This window comes from Megascapheus bottae, chromosome 20 (genome assembly GCF_031878675.1).
Source record: "Megascapheus bottae isolate mThoBot1 chromosome 20, mThoBot2.hap1, whole genome shotgun sequence".
Classification (NCBI taxonomy): domain Eukaryota; kingdom Metazoa; phylum Chordata; class Mammalia; order Rodentia; family Geomyidae; genus Megascapheus; species Megascapheus bottae.
This window is the reverse complement of record NC_143528.1, coordinates 12350103-12374895: the sequence shown is the minus strand read 5'-3', so window position 1 is coordinate 12374895 and position 24793 is coordinate 12350103. Positions and strand designations below refer to the sequence as shown.

At 43.1% G+C, this 24793-nt stretch overlaps 1 protein-coding gene across 4 annotated transcripts in view; it reads right to left on the bottom strand.

Annotated features, from left to right (window-relative positions):
* Mfhas1 (multifunctional ROCO family signaling regulator 1) overlaps positions 1 to 24793 on the bottom strand; it is an 88414-nt gene that overhangs the window by 9178 nt on the left and 54443 nt on the right. For 3 of the 4 annotated variants that reach the window (XM_090353977.1, XM_090353976.1, XM_090353978.1), the window contains exon 2: positions 4569 to 4695. In XM_090353977.1, coding sequence (XP_090210103.1) covers positions 4569 to 4695 — 127 coding nt within the window. Of the gene's footprint in view, positions 1 to 4209; positions 4343 to 4568; positions 4696 to 24793 lie in introns of those variants that run through there. The other variant, XM_090353979.1, reaches the window with a different exon arrangement.

Here is a 24793-nt window from a genome sequence, read left to right as displayed (position 1 = left end):
GAATGCATGCAAAGTTGGAAGCCAGCCTGGCAGGAAAGACTTCTGAGGCTCTTATCTCTAATTAACCAACAAAATGTCCAGTCTAGAGGTTAGTTCAGGTGGTAGGACACCAGCATTAAGCAAGCAAATCAAGTGAGAAACAGAAAATCTGAATTCAAATTTTGGTGCCAACATCCACACACAAACACACACTGATATACAAGACATACACAGACACACAGACATACACACACACACACACACACACACACACACACACACACACACACAGAGACATGAACACACCCAGCAACGGCAAAAACCTCTACTGTCCCTAGAAAGAAATAAGCAAGAAAATACCTACAAATCTTAAATACAGGAAATAGAAAATTTGGTATTTATAAGGAAGGCCTCAAATAAGAACAAGTCATTGGCTGATTTGTTTATTTTGACATTGTGGATTAAAGTTGGGGCCTCACACCTGCTATAAAAGAGTCCTTTTTGCTCTAGGTTATGTTTTTTGATAGGGTCTTCTCCCCTTCTTCTATCTGTGCCCCTTATAGAGCTGGGATTATAGGTGTGCACCACCATGCCTGGCTTTGGGGGTTGTGCTTCATAAACTATATATACAGCAGTATTATTTACATTGGGTCAAGGGCAGGCAATTATATGCCAAGTCTGATCTGACCTACACAGATGGAAACTGGCAGAAGGGCTTGGAGTATCTTGAAAACTACCATGAATTCTAGATCAAAGACCTAAGAGTGTCTGGGACTGTTCAGGAGGAGTAATATTAACTGATGACTTCCTGTCACACTCACACTTTCCTGGTTTGAACACCGAATGCTATGTTCATGCCAGGAGAAGGGACTGAGAGCGGACAGCAAAGGAGCATGTGCCAGGCTCTGCACTGGGGCAGCCAACTGGCCACAGAAAGGTCCATGAGGCAGAGGTTAGGCCTGCCTCATTAGGAACCAACTCTTCTAGGGACAGAGACTGAGGGATCACAAAGCCTGCCAGAAACACATTAGAATCAACTGGGTGACTTTTTTGTTTGGTTTTGATGGTACAGGGTTTGAACTTTGGGCCTTGTGCTTGCTAATCAAGTACTCTACCACCTTAGTCACATCTCTAACCCTGATAAAGTTTTACATCTTTTTTCTTTTACTTTCTTTTTTTTTTTATTCCCAGGCTGGTCTGAAATCATGACTTAGCTATGCATACCTTCTGTGTCGCAGATTACAAATGTGTACCACCATTCCCAGCTCATTGGTAAGATCTTCCTAACTTTTTTCTTTCCTTTTTCTCTTCTTTTTCTTTTTCATTTGGCTTGAGCTGGCTTGAGTATTAATTTTCTTATCTCTTCCTTTTAAATAGTGTGTGTGTGTGTGTGTGTGTGTGTGTGTGTGTGTGTGTGTATTTCCTTGTGTTTGAAGTCAGAGTTCTATCACTTGAGCTATGCCTTCAGCCCTGCTTTTTGCTTGTTGTTTGCAGATGAAGTCTCTAGGGCTTTTGTGCTGGAGCTGACGTTCAACCACAATCCTTCGGATCTCAGCTAGTGGAGTTGCTAGAATTGCAGGCATGAGCCACCAATGACCTGGCTAACTTCTGTGCTTTTTAAAGATTCATGCCTGATCATTTTCCCTGGAAACTCATATGCATGTGATCCGCATATCAATACCTGGTAATTAAAACCTGGTCTTGTCCATCTACCTCCACATGGAGGGTGACAGAGAGGTAGAAGATAAGTTGACTTAGCTTTAGTTGCAAAATAGGGCAGCAACTTCAGTCTAGGCTCAGGCCAAGCCACAGTACTCAATGATCTTCTCCTTTGATAGCAACTCTCACCAGCCTCCCAAATCACTCCAAACCTCTCCTTGCTATGCTGTCAGTCATGGTGCTTTCCACTTTTCATTGGGCCTGGTTTGGCCTCTGTGTGTTCAGTTTTAGTTTATGCTCAGGGCTGAAGTCAATGCTTAAGGAAAATAGAGTGTAAACCAGACCACACAATCCTAGGCTTTGAATGGAAACATAATTTAATGGAAGTGGTCACAAGAGATACTTTTCTCCTTGCTTCTATACTAAAAAATAAGTCTAGCTAGAGATGTGAAATTTTCCTATTTCAAGAATATTTCTAGCCAGGGGTAGTGGCTCACGCCTGTCATTCTAGCTACTCAGGAGGCTGAGATCTGGGGATCAAGGTTCAAAACCAGCCCTGGCACAAAAGGACCTGAGGCTTTCATCTCCAATTAACCTCTAGAAAATGGGAAGTGGGGCTTGGCTCAAGGGTAGGGTGGTAGCCTTGAGCGGAAGAGCTCAGGGACAGTGCCCAGGCCGAGTCCAAGCCCCATGAGCACCGCCCCCCCCAGCAAATAACATTCCTTTATTCAATGCTAAAAATTCTACTGTGAAGCTGCTATCCATTTTTACAAGACATTTTGAGCCCCTTTAACACACACACACACACACACACACACACACACACAAACCCCAACAACAACAAAAAAGGGATTTTAATTTCTAGGTGTAAAGTAGTTCAGGCCCCAAAGGTGTTCCTGCTCTCTCTCAAGATGAAGGCTAAGCCTGAGGCCTCTGATTACCTAGAATCTCAAAGCTGTTGGTTCATTTAGGCTCAATACGCTTTCAAAGGAGAGGCTGATAGTGTTCTTTTCAGGTGGTGTAAATGCGTCCTTTTTGTCCAGAGCAGCTAGAAGTCCATGGGGAAACACTGCTAATGTAGGCCTGGAACCCTGTGGCTTCCTGTAGAAATGGATCATATAGCTCTCACCTCTAGCTCACCTATTAAATGACATGTGTCTATAGCAAAACAATAGACTAATGGGCATCATTGCCAACTCTTTCCTTTGGGTCTATTATCTTGCTAGCTCTGTAACATCCCTTTATCTGCAGACAGGGAAGGCCAATATGCACAAATTCAAAGAAGTCCCAAGGATAGTCAAATTTCTGGGTTTTGAGATAGTGAGGATGGACATCTGCTGACCCAACAAGATTTTCCTATGTAGTCTCTCTCCAGCATTTATGAGTCACTTCAAAATCTCAGTGTCTTCAAGACACACCCATGATGAATGATCTCAAGCACATCCTAGATGAAAAAATATTATAAATGCAGCATTAATAAGCATTCTCCAGGGGTGTTCCTCGATAGTTTCCAGCCAAGATGGATGGAGGATGTTCTGTCTAATGAGCTGCTCAGTTTTGAGCAGAGGAGGCATCACACTCCCCCTTAGCTCCAGTGTGGCTGGAGACCCCAGGCAGAAAACACAGGCAGGGAGTGGAGCTGCCACCTCAGTGAAAGACACTGCTCTGACCACAAGGAGCTCTGGAATGTGGCTGAAGGCTCAGTTTTCCAAGATAACATGAAAAGCCACAATTCCCAAAATGCAAACTTGTTAGTCATTTATAAACAGTTTATGAACTAAAAAAAAATCTAAAAGTTAAAGTTTGCTGTATGTAAATATGACTACTGGGCTGAATAAGTCATATTGCTAATATCAAAGTAAGGACTGGATCCAAAAATATTTGTGTTTGTTACTTTATAGGAATTTCAGTACAGGCTAAAATGACCTCTTGGAAAGCTAGGTGCTGGTGGGTCTTGTATGCAATCCTAGGTACTCCTGTGGCTATGATCTGAAAATCACAGTTCAAAGCCGGCCCGAGTAGAAAAGTCTGCAGAGCTCTTATTTTCAATTAGCCACCAAAATGATGGAAGCATAAGTGTGGCTCTAATGGTACAACACCAGCCTTATACAAAAAAAAGAAAATCCAAATCAAAATGCAAGGCCCTGAGTTCAATCCCCATTACAGATATATATACACACAAAAGTTGCCTCTCGAGTTCCTGATATTACAAAAATATACTAAAAAGAAATGAAAACAGGGTGTATTCTATAATACTCTACAATGTGAGCATTCTAGTCATATCTAGAATGTTTACATTCTGTGTAAGCTAGTGGACAGGTGTGGTGTGTTCTCTATAGCTCTCTCCATTTAAGGAGAAGGTTGTAGCAAGTTGCACAAATCTTGACTTGTGGGACTGGCTAGAGCATCAGAGCCCCACAGCAAAACCCAGTGCACTATGGACTTTCTGCAGTCCTTTCATACTTAAGGGACCTCACTGCTCTAGGAAATGAGGCCCGTATCATTCAGCAATGCTAGACTTAACTCATGTAGTCCAATGATGGGGTTCTAGAAGACCCCAGAAGCCTTCAACAAATCTGCATAAATGAACTGGAGGGAAAATGTTGTCTTCAATGCACATACCTGCAAATATACCCCAGAGCATTTTAAACCAGGAAAACTCTGTGACTGGTGAATGCATTCCTAAAGCTGTTCGAACAATGTTCTAAAAGTAAAGTAAAAGAAAAAACATCACAAAAAAAGTGAAAACCAGCAGCTCCTACATTGCTACATAAACCATGTGTGGTGCTGACATTACTCAGTAGAACTGTGTGGGTCCTGGCAGCTCTCCGTGGCTTCTGTTAGATGTAGTTGGACTTGACTTTTCGTTACCATATCCACAAAACCAGGATCAGGGGTAGAAAGCAAGGACTGGAACTTTGTGAACTCACTTGGAACAGGGGCTGATCACAGTCGGTGTAGGTGGGTAAACCAGGGCCACATTCACTCTCTCGCTGCCATTCTTGGGGCAGATGATCTCTGCCACTCCTTCGGGCCTGGGCTGACTCAGCAGCTCCCCTGCAGGAGGAGAGAGGAAACACATTAGGCGATGTAACCTGAACTGAGACCACTTAATACAGAAACCCAGAATTCAGAATGGGGAAGGGAAGGAAATGCTACAACTAGTTGGGCTCCAGCCTACAATCTCATCACCATGTACAGGGTATCATGGTGAGAAGGCCTGAGCTGGGGACAAAGTATCTGCAACATTCTGCTCAGTTTCCTTGGTATTGAGGTCTTTATGTGCCAGGACTCCTGTAGCCCATCCCAGTAAGGCAGGGCTCCCAAACCAGGATGTGTTCATAATTAAGATTTTAGCAGATGGGGTCTGGACAGGCTCTTCATAAATCCCCGTACAAATGAATCTGGACAAGCAGTAGACTGAGTTAACACTGCAAATAGCCCCAGAGCAACCTAGCTTCCTTTTAGCAAGACAGTTCCTGGACCAGGGATGTGTACAGATCTAAAGACATCACCAGGATTCTATTTTATGACTAATAACATAATGGATTACCACAATACCTAAAGGAAATAAGATACTCTGCCTGCCCAGAATGTAATCTTTCCAATGATCACTAATTTCCTAAGAGCACTGATGGCTTTCAGCCCTTCAATTCCCCACTGGGGGTCTACTTCTCAGGGAACCCTCCCTCCTTGTGTTCACAGAGCCAGCACAGAGCCGTCCTTCACTCAGATGCACTCAATCAATGCGGTCTGGCTGGCAATGGCAGATGCTTCTGCCTAGATCACCTCAGTTAAGCTGGGGCTGGGGTGTAGCTCAGAGGCAAACTGCTTGCCTAGCCAGTGCAACATCCTGGGTTCAATCCCCAGTTTAAAAAAGGAAAAGCTTAAAACATCATTAAATCAAAACAAGGACACACAAGGTTTTCTGGTGGGGGGAAAAGACAATACCCAAACTCAAACTGCAGCTCTGGGGGAGCCATCACTTCCACTCTCACAGAGACTGCAAAGAATACACTGTGGGGATTGAGCCCAGGGCTTTGCTCATGCTAGGATAAAGCAATCATCACATCACACCCCAATCTCAGATTTCCAAATCACATCAGCTAGTAGTAGCATGCTATGGGCCAACAGGAACTCAGAGCTTTTCATCTCAATTCATCTTTATGATGGCCCTAGAAGCAGTCATTGTCATTTCATAAATGAGGAAGCAGAGAGACTAATGTGCTCAGGGTCGTGCCAATGATGAGTGACAGACACAGGGCAAGAAGCTGGGAGCCTATCTCTGGGGCTGCTGCCTTCACACCAACCACCAGTACCACCTTTGAGCAGGAGCTATTCTCTATACTAGAGTGTATCTTACCGAGACACTCTATAGCCACTATTTTAAGAAAAGTGCTGCCATATTTATACATTTAAGAATGTTAATTTAATCTACAAATTCAATGCAATACCCATCAATATCCCACTGTCATTCTTTAAAGAAATAGAAGAGGTAATCCAAACTTTCATTATGGAATAATAAAAGACCCCGTATAGCAAAAACACTTCTTAGCAGAAAGAACAGTGCAGGAGGGGGCTGGGAGTTTGGCTTAGTGGCAGAGTGCTTGCCTAGCATGCACAAAGACCTGGGTTCGATTCCTTGGTACCACATACATAGCAAAAAGCCAGAAGTGATGCTGTGGCTCAAGTGGTAGAGCCCTAGCCTTGAGAAAATCCAGGGACAGTGCTCAGGCCCTGAGCCCAAGCCCAGGACTGGCAAAAAAAAAAAAAAAAAAAAAAAAAGAACAGCGCAGGAGGAATTTTAATACCAAACATTAGACTCTATTACAGAGCTATAGTGACCAAAACAGGCCAAAACAGGCACAAGAACAGGCCTGAAGACCAACAGAATAGAACTGAAGACCTAGATATTAACCCACAGACCTATGACACCTAATCTTTGATAAGGCAGCCAAAAAAAAAATAGAATGGAAGAAAGATAGCCTCTTTAACAAGTTGTGCTGGCAGAACTGGTTAAGCACCTGCAGAAAACTAAAGTTGGATCCTTCTTTGTCACCCTGCACCAGGAATAACTCCAAATGGATCAAAGACCTTGAGGTAAAAGCAAATACACTGAAAATTTTACAAGAAAGAATAGGAGATACACTAGGTCTCCTTGACACGGGTTGAAATTTTCTTAATAAGGACCAAGACACAAAACAAATCAGAAAAAGTCTGGATAAGTGGGACTGCATTAAACTGCAGAGCTTCTGTATGGCAAAGGACATAGCTAGCAAAATAACTAGAAAGCCTACAGAGTGGGAGAAGATCTTCACTAACCACACAATGGACAAAGGCCTCATATCTAAAATATATCAACAGCTCAAAAAATTGAATCACTCCAAAACTAATCTCCAAAGAAACAACCATCCCATTAAAAGATGGGCCAAAGACTTAAAGAGAGTCTTCTCTGAAGAAGAAATAAGAATGGCCTATAGACACATGAAGAAATGCTCGACATCTCTGGCCATAAAAGAAATGCAAATCAAAACAACTCTAAGATTCCACCTCACTCCAGTGAGAATGGCCATGATCAAGAAAACTAATAATAACAGATGCTGGAGGGGATGCGGCCAGAAGGGATCACTACTACACTGTTAGTGGGAGTGCAAACTCCTTCAACCACTATGGAAAGCAGTGTGGCAGTTCCTCAGAAGACTAAACATAGAGCTCCCCTATGACCCAGCAATTCAACTACTTGACATTTACCCAATTGTCCAGAAACAAGGACATACTAAATCCATTAGCACAACGATGTTCATTGCTGCACTATTTACCATAGCAAAGATATGGAACCAACCCAGATGCCCCTCAATTGATGAGTGGATCAACAAGATGTGGAATTTATACACAATGGAATTCTATGCTGTCAGAAAGAACAAGGTCCCCCCATTTGTAAGGAAATGGAAAGACTTAGAAAAAATCATACTAAGTGAAGTAAGCCAGACTCAAAGGAACTTAGGCTCAGTGGTTTCCCACATTTGTCACAATCAGTAGAAACCTTGGGCTCTCCTAGCAGAGATTTACAATAGAACAAAACCTAGATACATAAGGCCATATAGTATGACACTAAATGAAAGACCTCCAGGATATAGAAACAAAAGCCATATAATGAATGATTGTTGTCCTTAATGTACTATGTTATCTCTCATCTCTTTTGCTGTCCCTTGGTTATCTCATATTGTTACAGTATTTTACCTTGTTATCTGATATATTGTATATATGGGTATTTGGTTATTTGAAATCAGATAGGGAAGGGGGGAAAACAAGATGAGAGGTGGGGATGGAGGAGGGAAATGGGGACCAAGACATAAGAAAGGGTATCAATATATGTGAAGTAATGCACCCTCTATCTGGTGAATATAATGTAACCCTTCTATTAATTACCATAAATACATATGGAAAAAAGAATCTTAATTCACACAGTGAGACCAAAGGAGGATACTCTTAGTAGGAACATCCTCTTAGAAAGTAAGAGAAGGGGTGACATTGTCCCAAGCCAAATATACTCTCTACCTGATTAATGAAACTGTAATCTCTCTGTACATCATCCTTATAATAACAAATTATTTTTTTTAAAAAAAGAACAGCATTCATTTCCAAGTTGGAACATTTTGATATGGCTTTGAATGACTCAGACACAAATTCAAGCTTGAATTCCCTAACCAAACTCCTGCAAAAAAGTGACTTTAATATCATAAGCTGGTCTCATGGACACATAAATATCTGAACTATACTCCAACACCAGTTAGGAACAGATCCGCCAGGCTAAAACCAGGAAGTCAACCAGTCCCAAAGCTACTGGTCAGATATAAGATAAAGAGTTTTAACTTGAGCCATGTCTCCAGCATCAGCTTTCTGCTGATTATGTTGAAGATGGAGCCCAGTAAACCTTTTCTGCTCAGGCTGCTTTAAGCTGCAATTCTCTAGCTGTCAGCATCTTGAGTATCTAGGGTTAGAGGCCTACCTACAGGGTCATTGGTACCTAGTTAAGGGCTGTTTATCTTTTAAGCCTGGCTTTGGTAGCTCTCACCTATAATCCTAGCTACTCAGGAGGCTGATATCTGAGAGTTGCAGTTTGAAGATAGCCCAGGCACAAAAGCCCATGAAACGCTTATTACCAATAAACTATCAAAAACGCCAGAAGTAGAGCTGTGATTCAACTGGTAGAGCACTAGTCTTGAGTGAAAAAGCTCAGAGACAATGCTTGGATTCAGGCCCCAGGACTTGGGCAGGGGTGGGTGGGGGGAGCAGCTTTTTTCATTTTAACCCTGTCTTAACATGAATGTGAGGAGTGGTTTATACAATGTGTATGTTGCCCAGTAAACTAATTGACTTAGTCATCCTGAAATTCAATACTGACTTAATCTCCCAAAGCAAGATGAAAAGGTATATTCTTTCTTTAAGTAGTGATGTGACCCCAGCGAGAGTTCAATATGGTTGGGAAAGATGCAAAGATCCAGGTAAAAGGGCTGGCCTCAGAGCAGAGGCTCTCAGTGTGCATAGGGAAGACACATGAGCAAAGTACTCAGTCATGCCTGATGGGCATTTCCATCTTAAGAACTTGCCAAAAGGAAATGGGCTTTTCTTAAGGACAAAAATTACCCAGTGATTGCTCATAGAGGCACTATTTATAATATGGGAAAATTTGGTAACACCCTAAATACCCCATGACTGGGAAGTGGCTAAAAACTACAACACTAACTAGATGGAACATTCTGTAGTCTTTATCATGATGCTGACATTTCCATGTATATTTAAAAGCACTCTTTAATTTGAATTTAGTGTGCCATGAGCCATTCAAGATTAAATGATGCTAAGGTTAAATGAAGGAAGGAAGGGAGGGAGGGAGGAAAGGAGGGAGGGAGGGAGGGAGGGAGGGAGGGAGGGAGGGAGGGAGCCAGCTAGGCACTAGTCACTACTCCATCTGTAATTTTAGCTACAGAGGTGGGTGAGTACACATATCTTGGTTTGAAGCCAGCCTGGGCAGAACAGTCCATTAGATTTCCTCTCTAATTAACTGACAAAAAGCCAGACTAGAGGCCTGCCTCAAGTAGTAAAGCAACAGCTGTGAACAAGAAAGTTGAGCCAAGTCCCTTTAATTCAAGCCCTGCTACTCTATCAATAGATCAATCGATATATCTATCCATCTATCTACCAACCTCACCCTATGTATCACCCAAGCCTTCATAGAGGATGGCACAGTGCACATTCTAATGCAATCAGCTTTTTCAAAGGTGCAGAAATACATCTTTGTTCTTAACTTCTAGCAGACACAGCCTGGCTTGGGCCCTTGTGTCATCTCCTCTGTCCTTTAAAGCCATGAGCAACTGCTTCACCACTTGGGCTCAAGATTCCTGCCTGTGAATGGGAACAGCTTTTACTGTTTTATGAAGATTTTCTTAGTAAGAAATAAAGAAAATAAGCCTTTCTTTTTTTCCCTTGTCATTAGAAATCTTAACATTTGGCACATTATTGCAAAACGCTAAAAATTCATCATACTGATAACCCAAACTACAATTTAAAAAAAAGTAAAAAAATAACCAGGCACTGATGGTTTATGCCTATAATCCTAGCCACTTAGAAGGCTAAGATGTGAGGATCATGGTTTCAAAACTAGACCAGACAAGTAAAGCCATGAGATTCTTATCTCCAACTAACCACCAAAAGGCTGGATATGCAGCTGTGGCTCAGGTTGTAGGGCAAAATACAGCTCTGTTGTTGTCTCCTTGAGCAAAAAAGCAAAAAGACAGTATCCAGGTCCTGAGTTCAAACCCTAGTGCCAGCATACACATACACACACACACACACACACACACACACACACACACTCAAAATATTTTTCAGTATAAATATAAAAATCATTTCCTGATCTAAGATAAAGATGAAATATTGACTTAAAGCAATAAAAGTTATCTAGAAAGTGAAGTATATATAAATTAAAACTAATTTATAGATATGAACCTTGAGGGGACTGAATCATTTAGACCATAGCAAGAAGAGACTGTGCTCTGTCTCTGAATGAAAGAATTTTGCTAAAGTGACTAAGTACTCACAAGGAATTCACTACCAAGAAACCCTCAGTATATCCAAGGAAGAACACCCTGGTAATGAGGGGAGACTTTCAAGGCTGAGATATGGGCCTTGTTGAGTAGTACTTCCACCCAGGGTAGAAGAGAAAGTTGCTGAGTTGTCCTAGGACAGAGTAATCCAGAGTCAGCTGACCAAAGCTGAAGACAGAGGACTGTCCCCTATAACCAACAAAATCTCTAGGAAGCTGTGCTTGACAGTAAGCTTCCTGCTGGAATGGCTGCACTGCCTTTATTTTTACAGAGTTCTGAGGTTCAGAGAATGGTCCTTGACACTGCAGAAAGGCTGCATCCTAGCCACAAACAAGGTTGGCTTTTTTTTTTCCAGTCCTGAGGCTTGAACTCAAGGCCTGAGCACTATCCTAGGGTATTCTCAAGGCTAGAGCTCTACCACTTGAGCCACAGCACCACTTCTGGCCTTTTCTGTATATGTTGCACCTAGGAATCAAACCCAGGACTTCGTGCATGCTAAGCAAGCACTCTATCACTAGGGCAAACTTCCAGCCCAAGGCTGGCTTTTAGCTCAGACAGTTCTAAAAAAAGTACCCAATTAAGACAGGGCCACTTCATAACTGGATACAGCTTATAGTATAAATTCCAAAGGCAAACTCTTCTAGAATTATGGTTTCACCTGTAGTCCTATAATTCTCCAAAACATAGGATATCAATTGAGCTTTATGCAAATTAACATGAAGAAATTGTCATTTCTAGTTGTTTATTGAATTTTCAAGTCTACTTTCTCTCTCTGTTTCTCTCTCTTTCTATGTATCTTCTCCTGTCTTCTCTGTCTCTTCTGTCTGTCTCTCTGTCTCTGTCTCTTTCTCTGTCTCTGTCTGTCTGTCTGTCTCTGTCTCTGTCTCTGTCTCTCTCTGTATCCCCTCTCTCAAACACTGGGAACAAGTTGCACAGTCATATCAGAGCTGTGGCTGTGGGTGACAGCTCACCTACAGTGTGATCAATAGGACGCACTGAGCTAAACTCTACTCATCTTCAGTTTCTCCCCACACACCCAAAGTGATGACAGTAGTGGCAGTTAGAGGCAGAAGTGAAAACAAAGACCACAGTCGTGATTGCCTGTGACTCACTAGACGATCCCTCCTGCAGACTTCCCAGATTCTTGGGATGAATACTGCAACAGCAGCCCAAGGGCCTGTGCATGGAGTGCAAGTGCTGCCATGCAGCAGCCGGTTCTAATGATGCATGGGCTCCATCTGTAGCACGCACACGCAGATGCCCTCACTGTCCTGACAGCACTGTTTCCTTATGACTATGACAATGGTTTTTTGTTTGTTTGAGGGACAGGAAGAAGGAATGACTAAATATCTCAGATGCACTAAAGAAAAAACAGCAGTTGGTCACCAGGGTCACGGGTGAGTAACCACCTAGGACTCTCCTAGATGACAAAAGTGTGACCTCAGAAAGGATCCTCAGATCCAAAGATGCTTTTACTCCGAACATGCCCCTTTGGGAGAGCAAAGGAGGAAGGAACGCAGGACTTGCAGGAAAATGCTATGTACGGAACACAGAGGCTGTGACTCAGAATGGAGATGTGCAGGTTTAGTAGAGGCTCAGGAAGCATACTATTTGGCTTTAAAACATATATGCAAAACATATGCAATGCAAAAACATATGCAATATATAATAAAATATGCAAATAAATTTAGATATATAAATGTATAGATACACAAATATATAAAAAAGTATATAATAATAAAATACATATAGGCCGGGAGTTTGACCTAGTGGTTAAAGTGCTTGCCTAGCATGCATGAAGACCTGGGTTCGATTCCTCGGTACCACATACATAGAAAAAAGCCAGAAGTGGTGCTGAGGCTCAAGTGGTAGAGCTCTAGCCTTGAGAAAGTCCAAGGACAGTGCTCAGGCCCTGAGCTCAAGCCCAGGACTGGCAAAAAAAAAAAAAATACATATAGATAGCATGCTAGGCAAGTGCTCTACTACTTGAGCCCCACTCCCAGGCTCTTTGTTTTTGAGACATGGTTCCACTGCTATATTGCCCAGACTGGTAGTAACCAGAGATAGGAGTCCTTTGGATTTGTTTGCTTCGTTTCCAATACTAATCCTCAGATCTCAACCTCCTGAGAAGCTAGGATTATAAGTGTGAGCCATTAGTACCTTGGCACAAAATTTCTTTTCATCTAAGTTGAACTCCTTCCCTCATGTTATAACCTTAAACCTTCTCTTTCTGAGTCTTTCTTTTTCTACTCTTTCCTTCAGGCACAGCCAAGCCTTGGTAGCTGCAGCCTTCTTATACTAAGCTGTGTGACACTCCTTTCTGCCAAAGCTGGTTCCTAGCACTGCGGCAGAATGAGAGCAGCTCTCTTCCCCTTCTCCTGCCTTCTCTCTCTCCCTCTTCTCCAGTCTCTTTCCCTGCCTCTTTTTCCCCTCCCCTTCCTATTCCTTTTCTTCTAGAAGCTTGTCTTCTATGAGGCATCAAGTCTCAGCAGCCCCAAAGTCCCTGTGGATGAGACTCAAATAGAAACTTTCAGAAGATTCACTCTGAAGTATTCAGCTCTAAAAGTCACAAAGTAAATATTCCTGAGGGCCAGAATCAACATCTGGTGTCAGCAGGTGGGCCAGGCTCATTTCTTCACATTCAGGAGAATGATTTCCAGGGAGGCTGTAGGAAGCTGAGTCACTTACTAGGGAAGGGTTCAGGTTTTGGTTCAAGAAGAGCAAACAATAGAAGAAAGATTGTTTTATATCAAAGTTCTTTTTAACTTGCTGTACTCAGTATCTTCACCAGGCCCAGATTAACCTAGACAATGCACAAATTGAAATCATGGATACTCTATGAAGTCAAGAGCTAAGTTTCTCCCCCGCCCCTCTCTCTCTCCTTACTGAATAGTTATTGATTAAGTGATGAATTCATGGATAGATTTCCATACAAAGGTTTGAACTCAGGGCTTCTTGAGCCACACTTCTAGGCCTTTTGCTTTGAGTTTGTTTTTCAGATAGGGTCTCATGCTTTTGCCCACAGGACTTTAAACCATGAAACTCCTACCTCCACCGACTGAATAGCTAGAAATACAGGAATGTTTCACCATGTCTAGCCATTTCTTACGATTCTATATGACATTTCCCTAGAGAGTCCAAGAGAGCCACTCCATGCTCCAGAAAGACAGAACCACAAGACACCACTTAATCTTAAAAGAGGAGCTTCTGAAAAGAATACATTCATACTGGGAATAAATGCAAATAAATCCACTCCCCGAAAGAAGTGGCGACAGTTGGCCCAAAAGATTTCAACAAATTCGCTGAAGTAAAGGAACACTAGACACTGCAAAACTGAAGCTTCAGAGACTAGAATTGCATAGACAGCGGACAGGTATGGCTTCTTGAGCAAATTTCTCTTTGTAACAACAACATATGGTAACCTTCTCATTGACATTATCATTGTCTATAGCAATGCACAAACACATGGGAGGCAGATCTGAGGACCTGCACCATCCTGTTCTCGCTGACCCTCAACAGGAATGAGACAGTCTGGTTCAAGTTCAAGTGCATGGAGACAGAGAAGCCGCCCAGCCTGCCTAGCCTCTTCCCGCCACTCACCACTCATTCCCATGAGCCGCCCCACAGATGCATGCGCCAGTCACTTGGCTCCATTTTTATGGCTAAGCGTTTATATAAATACAAATCCACCCAAGAAAGGAAAAGTATTTCCCCTTTTCCTGCTCTGGATAAAGTTCCAGCCGACTTGGCTGAGGATTAGACAAGCCTTCCAGATCAAAGCGTATTACTGGGCTGAGGAGGGGGAAGAGCAAAGCCCAAACCCCACTTGGCCATCTTCTCTCAAACATAAGTCAGGATCATAAACCCCACTCTTCTGCACTGAAGTGCTTTCCAGAGGGGACTCTTTATTTGGATAGCCTGTCACCTACTTCTTACTGGGAAATGGTCCCAGCTCTGAGAACTTTACAGACAGTGTAGAAGCATTCAGGCTAAAACAGCTCCCTCCAATGTTAGTTTGCAATGGAAAATTAGAGGAAGTTTTATTATCTGAAATTTGGAAGTCTGGCCCAGAGATGTTATTGAAATCAGCCTGGTTTTGCGGTACTGGGGTGATGGGGGAGGGTCAGTGAGGTCCTCAGGGATGAGCAGAATCCAAACAGGGGAAAAGAGGACAAGAATTTCTGCAAGTTCTCCTTTCCTCAGAAAGGGAGGAAAGAGGAGTGGAAGTTGGGGCTGGGAGAGCAGGGAGTTCTGTGAAGAGGTCTGGATGATGCAAGCACAAGCCTTGGAATCTGCTGCATGGAGCCTGAAGGCCTGAAAGGATGTGACACAGCTGTTCAACTTCCTCGCTTTGCATAGGAACAGTAGCTCCTGCCTTACATCTGCATACACGTTCATGGAAGCGCCATGAGGCAGTTTATAACACAGCACCCACCAGGACCTCAAAGGCACTGAATTCCAGCAAAGTTTTTAACTGTGAACAAGAACGAATCCTTTTTGTGTGCTTTACTGAGTACCCTAGGTTGGCCTCAAACACATGGTGTAACCAAAGCTGGCCTTGAATTTGTGATTGTCCTACCTCAGACTCGCAACTGCTGGCCTCACAGGCAGCACCAATTATAACTTAACCAGCCAACAGAGGCAATAGGTGCAAGACTGCAGCCTAAACACAGATGGACAAAAGAAACACGTACTCACAGAAGCATCACTCAAGCCAGGAAGAAAGTGCAGGGTCACCAGAGAGAAGCTGGCTTTATTAAAGAGAGGGTGAGGGTACATGGAGAAGCCCCTCTTGGAGTGGGCTCTGTCTGGTGAGGATTCTTAGGGGTTCTGGAGAGAACCTGTTGCTGGGTCTGAAATAGTTAGGGGCAGGCAAGGAGGCTCCTTGGAGCTTCTCTCACGAGGACACTAATCCCATCCAAGATGGTGGAACCCTCCTCGTGACTTGTCATTTCTCAATGGCCCCATGTCACCATATTACCACTGGAGGTATTATGAATTGGGAAAGGAACAAACACTCAGACCATAGCAACACAGTCCCCGAGCAAATGGAGTGGTTCACAGATCCCAGGAATGACAGGTTTCATTTGTCTTCCCCCATGAGTTTTACACTATGGAAGGAGGTAGCTTTATAGTCTATTACAAACCTCATCTGTGGAAAAGCAGACATGCCACAAGAGCTTGTATCCCTACTCTACAATACCTTTCTTAGCTTCTATTTTTGGTTATTTCACTTGAGTCTCACTAATATTTCTAAGAGGAAAAAGCGCAAACAATTGGGTTGGAGGCCTGGAGTTTGGCGTAGTGGTAGAGTGCTTGGAGAGCATGCACAAAGACCTGGTACCATATATACAGAAAAAGCTGGGAGTGGTGCTGTGACTGAAGTGGTAGGGCGCCAGCCTTGAGAAAGCCCAAGGACAGTGCTCAGACTCTGAGTTCAAGCCCTAGGGACTGGAAAAAAAAAATGCCAGTTGGAGTTGTATCCAATCACCAATGGGTATAAAGACTGAAAGTCGAAGGAGCAAGTAATAATTAAAGTATAAACTTTAAGGAAGGGCAAACTTCTTAGAATACCCCTAATGAATGCTGCTCTACACAAACATGGAAAGCTGACACTTCAGGTCAGGTACTAGGAGGTAAACATAGGAACTGCAAGGACAAATCTGGCCTTTTTCTCCTCTTGGGACTGGGGCAATGAAGCCTGCCTGTTTCAAGTTGAAAGGTTTATAACTTCAATGTTATCCATACATGCTGGTTCATTCAACATCAAACTCCAGAACATAGGCTAATGGCAACTGGAGTTGAGGACTCTGCCTCCTTCCACTGTCAAAGTGCAAAGTGATTTAGTGACACAGTTACCAAATTAGTTCAGAAGGGCACCATCTGCTCTACTTGGGCAGGAAATTTTTTTGAGAAAATGAAAAGAAAATGAGTATCTAGCATAATAGTCTCTATCATCTATGCAGAAAATTTCTCTGGCTTTTATGAAAAAAGTATTTCTGGAACTGAGAAATTACACCAAGTTCCATCCCAACTCTAAGCAGACCCCATTTTCATCAGAGATGATGAGTCTAATAAAGCAATTTGAAATAAAAAGTCCAGATGAAATAAATCACCAGCCACACACACACCTGATTTTCAAAACCAGAAAGTGGCCTTTCCTCCTTAGTAGGATATTGCATGATGCAGTGTTCTGAGTTCCAATCCTGTCTCTCAGCAGCCTTCAGTGTTAACCTTACATCCCTGAAAATTGCTCTTATCCCATCCATGGGTGTTCCAGCTTCTGTGTGTCTCTGCTGTAGTCCTAGCTCTTTCCTACCCATTCTCATCTACATGCTCTGTTGGGACCAAGAGTCGTGGCCAACGGCTTTGAACTGACAGCTTCTTTCCAGAACACTGCTGGGCTTGTGGATGTGTCCATCACCAGCATTCACAGCTGCTCTGGGGCTGGTGCTATTCCTTCAGAGGTGCTAGAGTAAGGAGAACTGCTGGCTCTTTGTGGTTACGTGCAACCTCTGTACTCCAGAAGCACACTCTGCTGACACCACACAAATGTATTAAAAGCACATGGGAGATAAGCAAAGCCACACTAAGTCAGGCAGCCTTAGCTAAAACGGACCAGATACTAAATTTATTGCTTAATGTATGCTCAGATTTTTCAAAATGCAAAGCCTACAGCATTTTCTAGTTTTCTAAACTATTTTAAATGTACAAGTATTCTGACAAAAACTAAGACCAGACTTTGTCACTTCCTGGCTGTGTGACCTTAGGGAAGTTAACTGGCCCTTCTAAGCCTCATTATTCTCAATTAAGCAATGTAGTGGGCAAGAACCAAATACATTCCTTGTAAGTTACTACAGAAATTTCAGCTGACTGAATCCTATGCCCAGCATACAGCAACAGCAGCTCATTAAATGTTTGTGCCTTTCCTTATGCTATTTATCTGAAACTAAAGTCTGAATAAGACTAACCTGCAAAAACAGTTGTCTGTAAGAGGAGTAATCCCAAAGTAGGTTTTCAATTTCCTTTTTCCAAAATCCACCATTGATCTTGCACCCCATCTTCAAAGCAGAACTTAATTTATGAAAAAGGCTTGCTCTTACATGGGTTTCTGAAGGAAGGAAAAAGCTGACTGATCAACATTAGGATATTTATTCTCCAGGCATACCTACTTTGGTTGCAGATATAGTCTGTGGTAATCATTGTAGTCTTGGGTCTAAAGCAAAAGACTAAACATAGTTTAGGTTAAATAAACTCAGCTCACAAAAGAGTGAGCTGGGCAGCCACTCATAGTGATAACTCCTTTTATGACCCAGCAATCCCACTTCTGGGCATCTACCCTAATATCCAGAAACAAAGCCATACTAAACCTACCAGCACAACTATGTTCACTGCAGCATTATTCAGCATAGCTAAGATATGGAACCAACCCAGATGCCCCTCAGTAGAGGATTCAACGATGAAGATGTGGCATATTTATACCATGGAATTCTATGTTGCCATCAGAAAGAATGACATCACCCTATTTGTAAGGAAATTGAAAGACTTAGAAAAGTTATATTATGTGAAGTAAGCCAGACCCAAAGAAACAGACTCCATGGTTTCCCTCATTTGTAACAAATAGTATATTTTATGTTTAGGATTCTCCTAACAGAGGATCATAATAGGTCAAAAGCTATGTACATATGTCCATATACAATGAGGCTAAGCTAAATGAACTCTAGGATATGGAAACAAGAGGTTTATCTTTGTGATTGTTGTTCTCAATGTACTATGTGAAGCTATTTCTTTTTTTTTCTTCTTTTCCTCTTAAGGTTTATCTCATGTTGTTAACTATATCTGACTTTGGTACTTGGTATATTGTACATACACTTATTTGTATATTTGAAAAAGGGAAGGTAAGGGAAAAACAGGGCAGGAGTAACAATGTTCAAGAAGCAATGTACCCGCTGCCTGATGAATGTAACTGCAATCCCTCTGTACATCAACCCAATAATAAAATTTTTTAAAAAGTGGATAGCTCTCTATATACTACTATGTTCTGCATACTCTTTTAACTTAAAGTAGGACATAAAAGAATATATATGCTACCATTTTGAGGTCCAGGTCCTGTATGTGTCTGTGTATATAAACATGTTTGCCAAGAACCTGGAAATTCTGGAGGGAAAATAAATGGTTGTGAACAGAGGCTGAGCCTTTGCCCTACTGAGTCTTTTGTACTTTTTTGCAGTTTGGACCAATCACACATATGACCTATAATAAATAAAATTTCCTGGGTGCCAGTAGCTCACACTTATAATCCTCACTGAACTCTGGATGGAGGCCTCCTGTCCATGCCTCCTGTAGCAAGCGCATGCTAACATACTATAGCTTGGTTGGAACTGAGTTGTCACTTTCTACCTAGTCTGGCCTTGAACTCTGATCTTCTCAATCACTACCTCCTGAATAGATAGGCTTAAGCCACCTTGCTCAGACCAATTGCTTCATTCCCCTTAGCTCTATGACTTCCCCTCGCCACTTTTTCCTGTCACTCTGCTTGCAGAGTCACACATGAATTGTTTGAATGGAGCCCCCCATTTCCCAAATACTCGTCTAACCCTATCTCCAGACACATATCGCTATTCCACTCAAGGTTTTCTCCTGGAGGACAGCTCCTATTTGGAGGTCATTCCAGTACCATGGATGAGACCACACCAGGGACAGGATGCAGTGCTATTTACCTCATGGGATCAGATGATCTAACCAGAGGAGGCTCTGTGTGCATTATACAAAGCTCAAATCTCACATTAGATTAAGCCAACATAGAAGGAAAAGCAGAAGAAACCTATCAAGCAAGGAAAGGCCTCTAGTTTCACTGCCCTGTCCCTCCCTTTTCTTAAAGTCAACTGAAATGAGAGAACAGGCAAAGCAGGCAGGGAAGGAGGCTGGACCTCAATGACAGACACAAGCACACCACCTGCCTGGGCCCACAGCCCCAGTGGCCACTCCCTGCCTGACTCGGAATGGAAGGTGAGCAGCTGCCAGATGGAGGGAGAATGAACTGCTGGGGGATTAGCAGCTTCTGTGCAAAGCTGACAAGGCCTTCCAGGCCCCAGTGGCAGGAGCTCCAGGAATCCTAATGAGGAGGAGGGAGTGGAAATGGAAGGTTATTTCTACTCTAAGCCTATTTCTATCCTGCACTTCTCAGGTCTTAGATTTCATCACCCGCTGGTTTGTGGAACACAAGGACTTAGCTCAGATTGCTAAGGAAACTGGTGTGGAAATGATCCGTTCTTACTAGATAGGCTCACAACTCTTACATTAGGAAAAGATCTTTACTCATGCCAGAGATTACATAAAGACAAGTCAATCATCCCTGATCAATTATGTCAGAGCTGTACTTTTTTTTTCTAAAAGAGGCTTTTAAACATCCCATCCATCAGCCCATGGTGTTTAACCCTTCCTTTGCTATTCCTACAAGGACATGACCTATGTCAAAGTAGCCTTCCTTCAGAACTAATCCTGCACCTGATATCAGTGGATGCTATGCAGGTTCTCAACTGAGGCTATCATAAAAATTAGCATCAAGCCAAGATATATAGCTCAGGGACCAAAGTAGTGACTTGTAAAACATGTGCATAAGACAGCTGAGTTGCTCAGCATCAGGACATTTGGACTCAATCCTCCCTATAACACATTTCAGTCTCAGTTACCAGTGGTCTTTGGAAGTCTGAAAGCACCCCATGGAAAATTCTAGAAACAAGTAGTTCATAAATTAAGTCATGTACGGTTTTGAGAGGTGGAATGAAATCTCTCACCATCTGGCTCTGTCATAGCTGGGGTGTGAGCCATCTCAATGTATCCAAGGAATGCAATTCAAACACAGTACCTGCCTACTGGTTGTGAGTAGCACTGATGGTTACAGCATCAGAATGCTGCTGTTCAAGTAAACTGACTGCATTTATTTAGAGTGACTTCAAAGCTCAAGAGTACTGGAGGGAACAAGGTTCCTGAAAAAAAGATTATGGAAGGACAGGTGAACTGAAGCTCCTGGTGATCACACTGCAGGACATACAGGAAAAGGCCCAGGGCATGTAGGGATTGGCATCACTGCCGGATTCAGTCATCCACAGAGGGAGCCTTGGAGGCATCTCTGCAGTGACGGGGGGATGATGACAGCAAGGCTTTGCTGCACTTTACATAATCCAGCATCAGCAGGAGAGGGTATGGAGCTATTGTAGTGGGTGTCAGCCAGCTCCACAACATACCAGCAGTGGATCCCCCCTCCTCCCCATCACACACCTCATGGGGTGTTCTTGAGGAAAGGATATTTAGTTCCAGGACCCAGAACTACCCCATGAACGGTGACCTGGCCACCAGTGGCTGCTGATTCCTCAGTGTAGCCACCATATACAGCCTGGAAGGCAGGTTACAATGGCCCTAGGGAGTGCAAAACTGGGGTAAGAAGCAGAATTAGTTTGTGATGGGCGACTGAAACAGAGGCAAGAGAAGGCAGTCTCTGTACAGACTGCAGAGGAAGCTGCTCTGAGGAGAGGAAGAAATGGAGCAAGTCCTCAGAGGAGAGGGGCAGGGGCAGAGAGACAGAGACAGAGAGACAATGTAGAGGCACAGGGGAGATGGAGGGAAGGGGGTAAGCACCAATACTAGGACTAGAATGGAGCAAGTGGCAGGGGCAAGTTTCAGAACAGAGATAGAGATCAGAGACTTGGATGAGAAGACAGAAATGCGAAGAGGACAGAAGGCAGAGATGAGTCTGGGACACTAAACTCAGGACAGAGGACCCAGATGAGACACAGGGCTGAATCAGAGTTGGGGGATTGAAGTAGAGATACAAGATCTCAAATGGGGACTAAGGACCAACATAAGTACAGAAAGACCAAGATGAGAAAAGGAGACCAAGGGAGATGGGGCACTGAGTACTAAAATGACAGAACAGGATGTACCCATCACCTGGGAGCAGTGGGCACAAAACTGGATCTGGGACAGAATCAAAGGAACAGAAAGAAGCTGGGGCAGAGGCACAGGGACACAGGCCAGCTCCAAAGGCCCAGTCGCACAAGGAAATACTGTACAGCAGAAACCTGCTGGGATTCTGGGGGTCACACTCTCTTTTACCATAGCCCTGTTATTTCTCCTTCCATGAGCTCACAAGTTCTGAGTAGATGAAAAGCCACTTTTACTAGGCACATTTTTTTTTCATTAACTTGAAGCTATTATTTGCAGAGCATTATATGGCTCTGATGAATTAGTATTAAATACAACTCCTGGAACCTTGGCTTACAGATGTGTTTTTCCTACCCAGAGTTTCTTGTTACAAAGAGCTGAGCCAGGTGATCTTCCTTGCTAGGGTAGAAAGAACAAGTTGAGCTTAGAGCCCCAGGTCTTTGCAGTGTACTCACTCCTGGCAGGCAAACCCAGAATCCCCAGGGCCTCAGTCATCTGCTCTAAAAAGGAAGAAACTGAACTGGTTTACCTCTAAGGCCCTTCTAGCTTTAAATAGTCAGTGGTCGCCTAAAATACAGTGCAAATGTATTTTCTGCTTCATTTTCTAGGCTTCTCAAGTTAAAATCCTTGCAAATTTAGCATGAAGTGGAACGAGTTCCTAAATAGGGCACGCGGACGTCCTTAGCCACCCTTCTGCCGCTTCCCTAGTTCTCAAATAGGCAAAGGCCATTGGGCATTGAATACATCCAGCATAAAAGATGGTTTTCTGTGACATTTTAACATATCCCCCCAATGGCAGTGCTCAGTTTCAGAGTTACCACAGAGAATGGTCAAGGCTAAAAGAAAGAACAATCACTCCATCGCAGCCCATCCCTGTGTAGAGGAGCTGAGCCGTCTCTTGGGCTTGGAGCGTTCAGCCACATTGTGCATAATGGATGAGCCCCGTACTCACAAGAAAGGCTCCTTACTCTATGCTCTATCTTGGCAAATTTCCCCAAAGCAAAGAGGCAATAGTAAGCCACAGGAAAAGAGGCAGATTTTTATTTTCCACATAAACAAATGTGCTTTGCATTTCCCACTTAGCAAAACAATGTCTTTTGTAGGTGCTCACAACAACATGCCTTTGGTGCTGGATACCTGGGCAGATACCTGAATGCCTCTGACACCTGACAAGGAGGTACTGTGTCCACTCTCCTAAGATGTCACTTAGCAGGCAGGTGAGTCCGTATGCAGGGCTGCCCCATCAGAGATTCAGGATGGGACAGAGTACCTAGTGGCCTACCTCTGCGTATCTCTGGTTACCTAAACACATGCTGGGCACACAGGCCTGGCTCTCTCCAGGACTCCCTTCTGGTCCAAAGACCCTCAATCACTCAACAGGGTCAAGAGGAGATTTGCTCCCTTTCTCCTGAAGTCTTGATGTCAAGTCAGGTCCTCCAGTTCTCAGACAAGACTGCTGCTAGAACAAAGACTCGAAGGCTATTTGTTCTCTCCCTCTCTCTTTCTCTCATACACATACATACACATATGTGCATATATCTTTCTGATCCATCAGTTATAAAGTCTTATCAGTATTTATAGGATTTGTTAAAAGGTGGCTAGGATGCTGGAGTATAGATCAGAGGAAGCCTTGCATGTGTTAAGCCCTAGGCACTGAAAATACTAAAAACAATTTCTTTTAACTATGGGGTTGGGTGTATGGCTCAGTGGAAGGGTATGAATGAGGTCTTGGGTTCACTTCTCAACATCACCAAAAAATAAAAATAAAAATGATACTTCATAGTCTTTTTTTTTTCAATTTGACTTCTATAATAGAAGATCAGTCTGTGAAGGGATGCAGGGTCTCCAAGAGACCCTGTGGTGAGGCTGAGTTAATAGTAAGAAGTCAGTCAAGGCACCAAAAGCTAGGGGATGACCTCAGCCACCCTGCCACCAAGCAAAGCAAAGGAAACATAGCTTTCCTGTGCAGGCCTTCTCCATGGCCAGCCCAGGTTCATTCCGGGTTAGATTCCCAAGGGACCAGCATTCACCAGGGACAGGAATAGAGGAGAGAGCCAGGAGTAGTGCCATGCCATGCTGTCCTAGAGGTTTTGCAATACCTAGAGAGAGAGATGCAGACCTTTGGACCAGGGGCGGAAGGCAGACAGCACTGACTTGTAGCCAGCAGCAGCCTGGAGATCATAAGTCCGGGATGAAGGTGTCAGCAAGGTGTTTCCTTGAGTCTTTCTTCCCACAGTGAAGTTGGCACCTTCTACTTTTGTCGCCCTGTATGTGGTCCCTCCATGCATGTCCTATGTTTCTCCTGTTCTTAGAAGATCAACCTTATTTCATTAACACAATTTAGCCCCTATCAAGGACTGAACAAAAACTGCTTCAAAATGTTGCATTTGTACTTTTCCTGAAAGAAATTACTCTCCTTTTCTCTGCTGCCTAGGGACTGGCCAATTAGCTGGAGGAGCTCAATGGAGCCAAGATAACATTTAATGATACTATTTACTGCCTGGCTGAGACCTCAGTGTCTTGGGGAGCTAGGGTCTGATAACTAGTTGGACAGCTGTACCCAAAGGGTTCTGATAATGCATCAATACCAATTTCCTACCAACTTCCTGCCTTCAAAAGTTAACACACTAGCACAATGATGTTTATTGCAGCACTATTTAACACTGCAAAGATATGGAACCAACCCAGATGCCCCTCAGTAGATGATTGGGTCAACAAGATGTGGTATTTATACACGATGGAATTCTATGCTGCTGTCAGAAAGAACGACATTGCCCCATTTGTAAGGAAATGGAAAGACTCAGAAAAAATTATATTAAGTGAAGTAAACAAGACTCAAAGGAACATAGGCTCAATGGTTTCCCTCATTTGTAATAATTAGTACACATCTAGGACTCTCCTAGCAGAGGATTATAATCGCTCAAAAGCTAGGCACATAAGGTCATATAGGATGAGACTAAATGAAAGGATCTCTAGGATATGGAAACAAGAGTTTTATCTTGTATGATTGTTGTTCTTAATGTACTATGTTTTTTTCTTCTCTTCTCTTTTGTTACCCTTTGGTTAATCTCATATTGTTACTGTATCTGATTTTGTTACCTGGTACA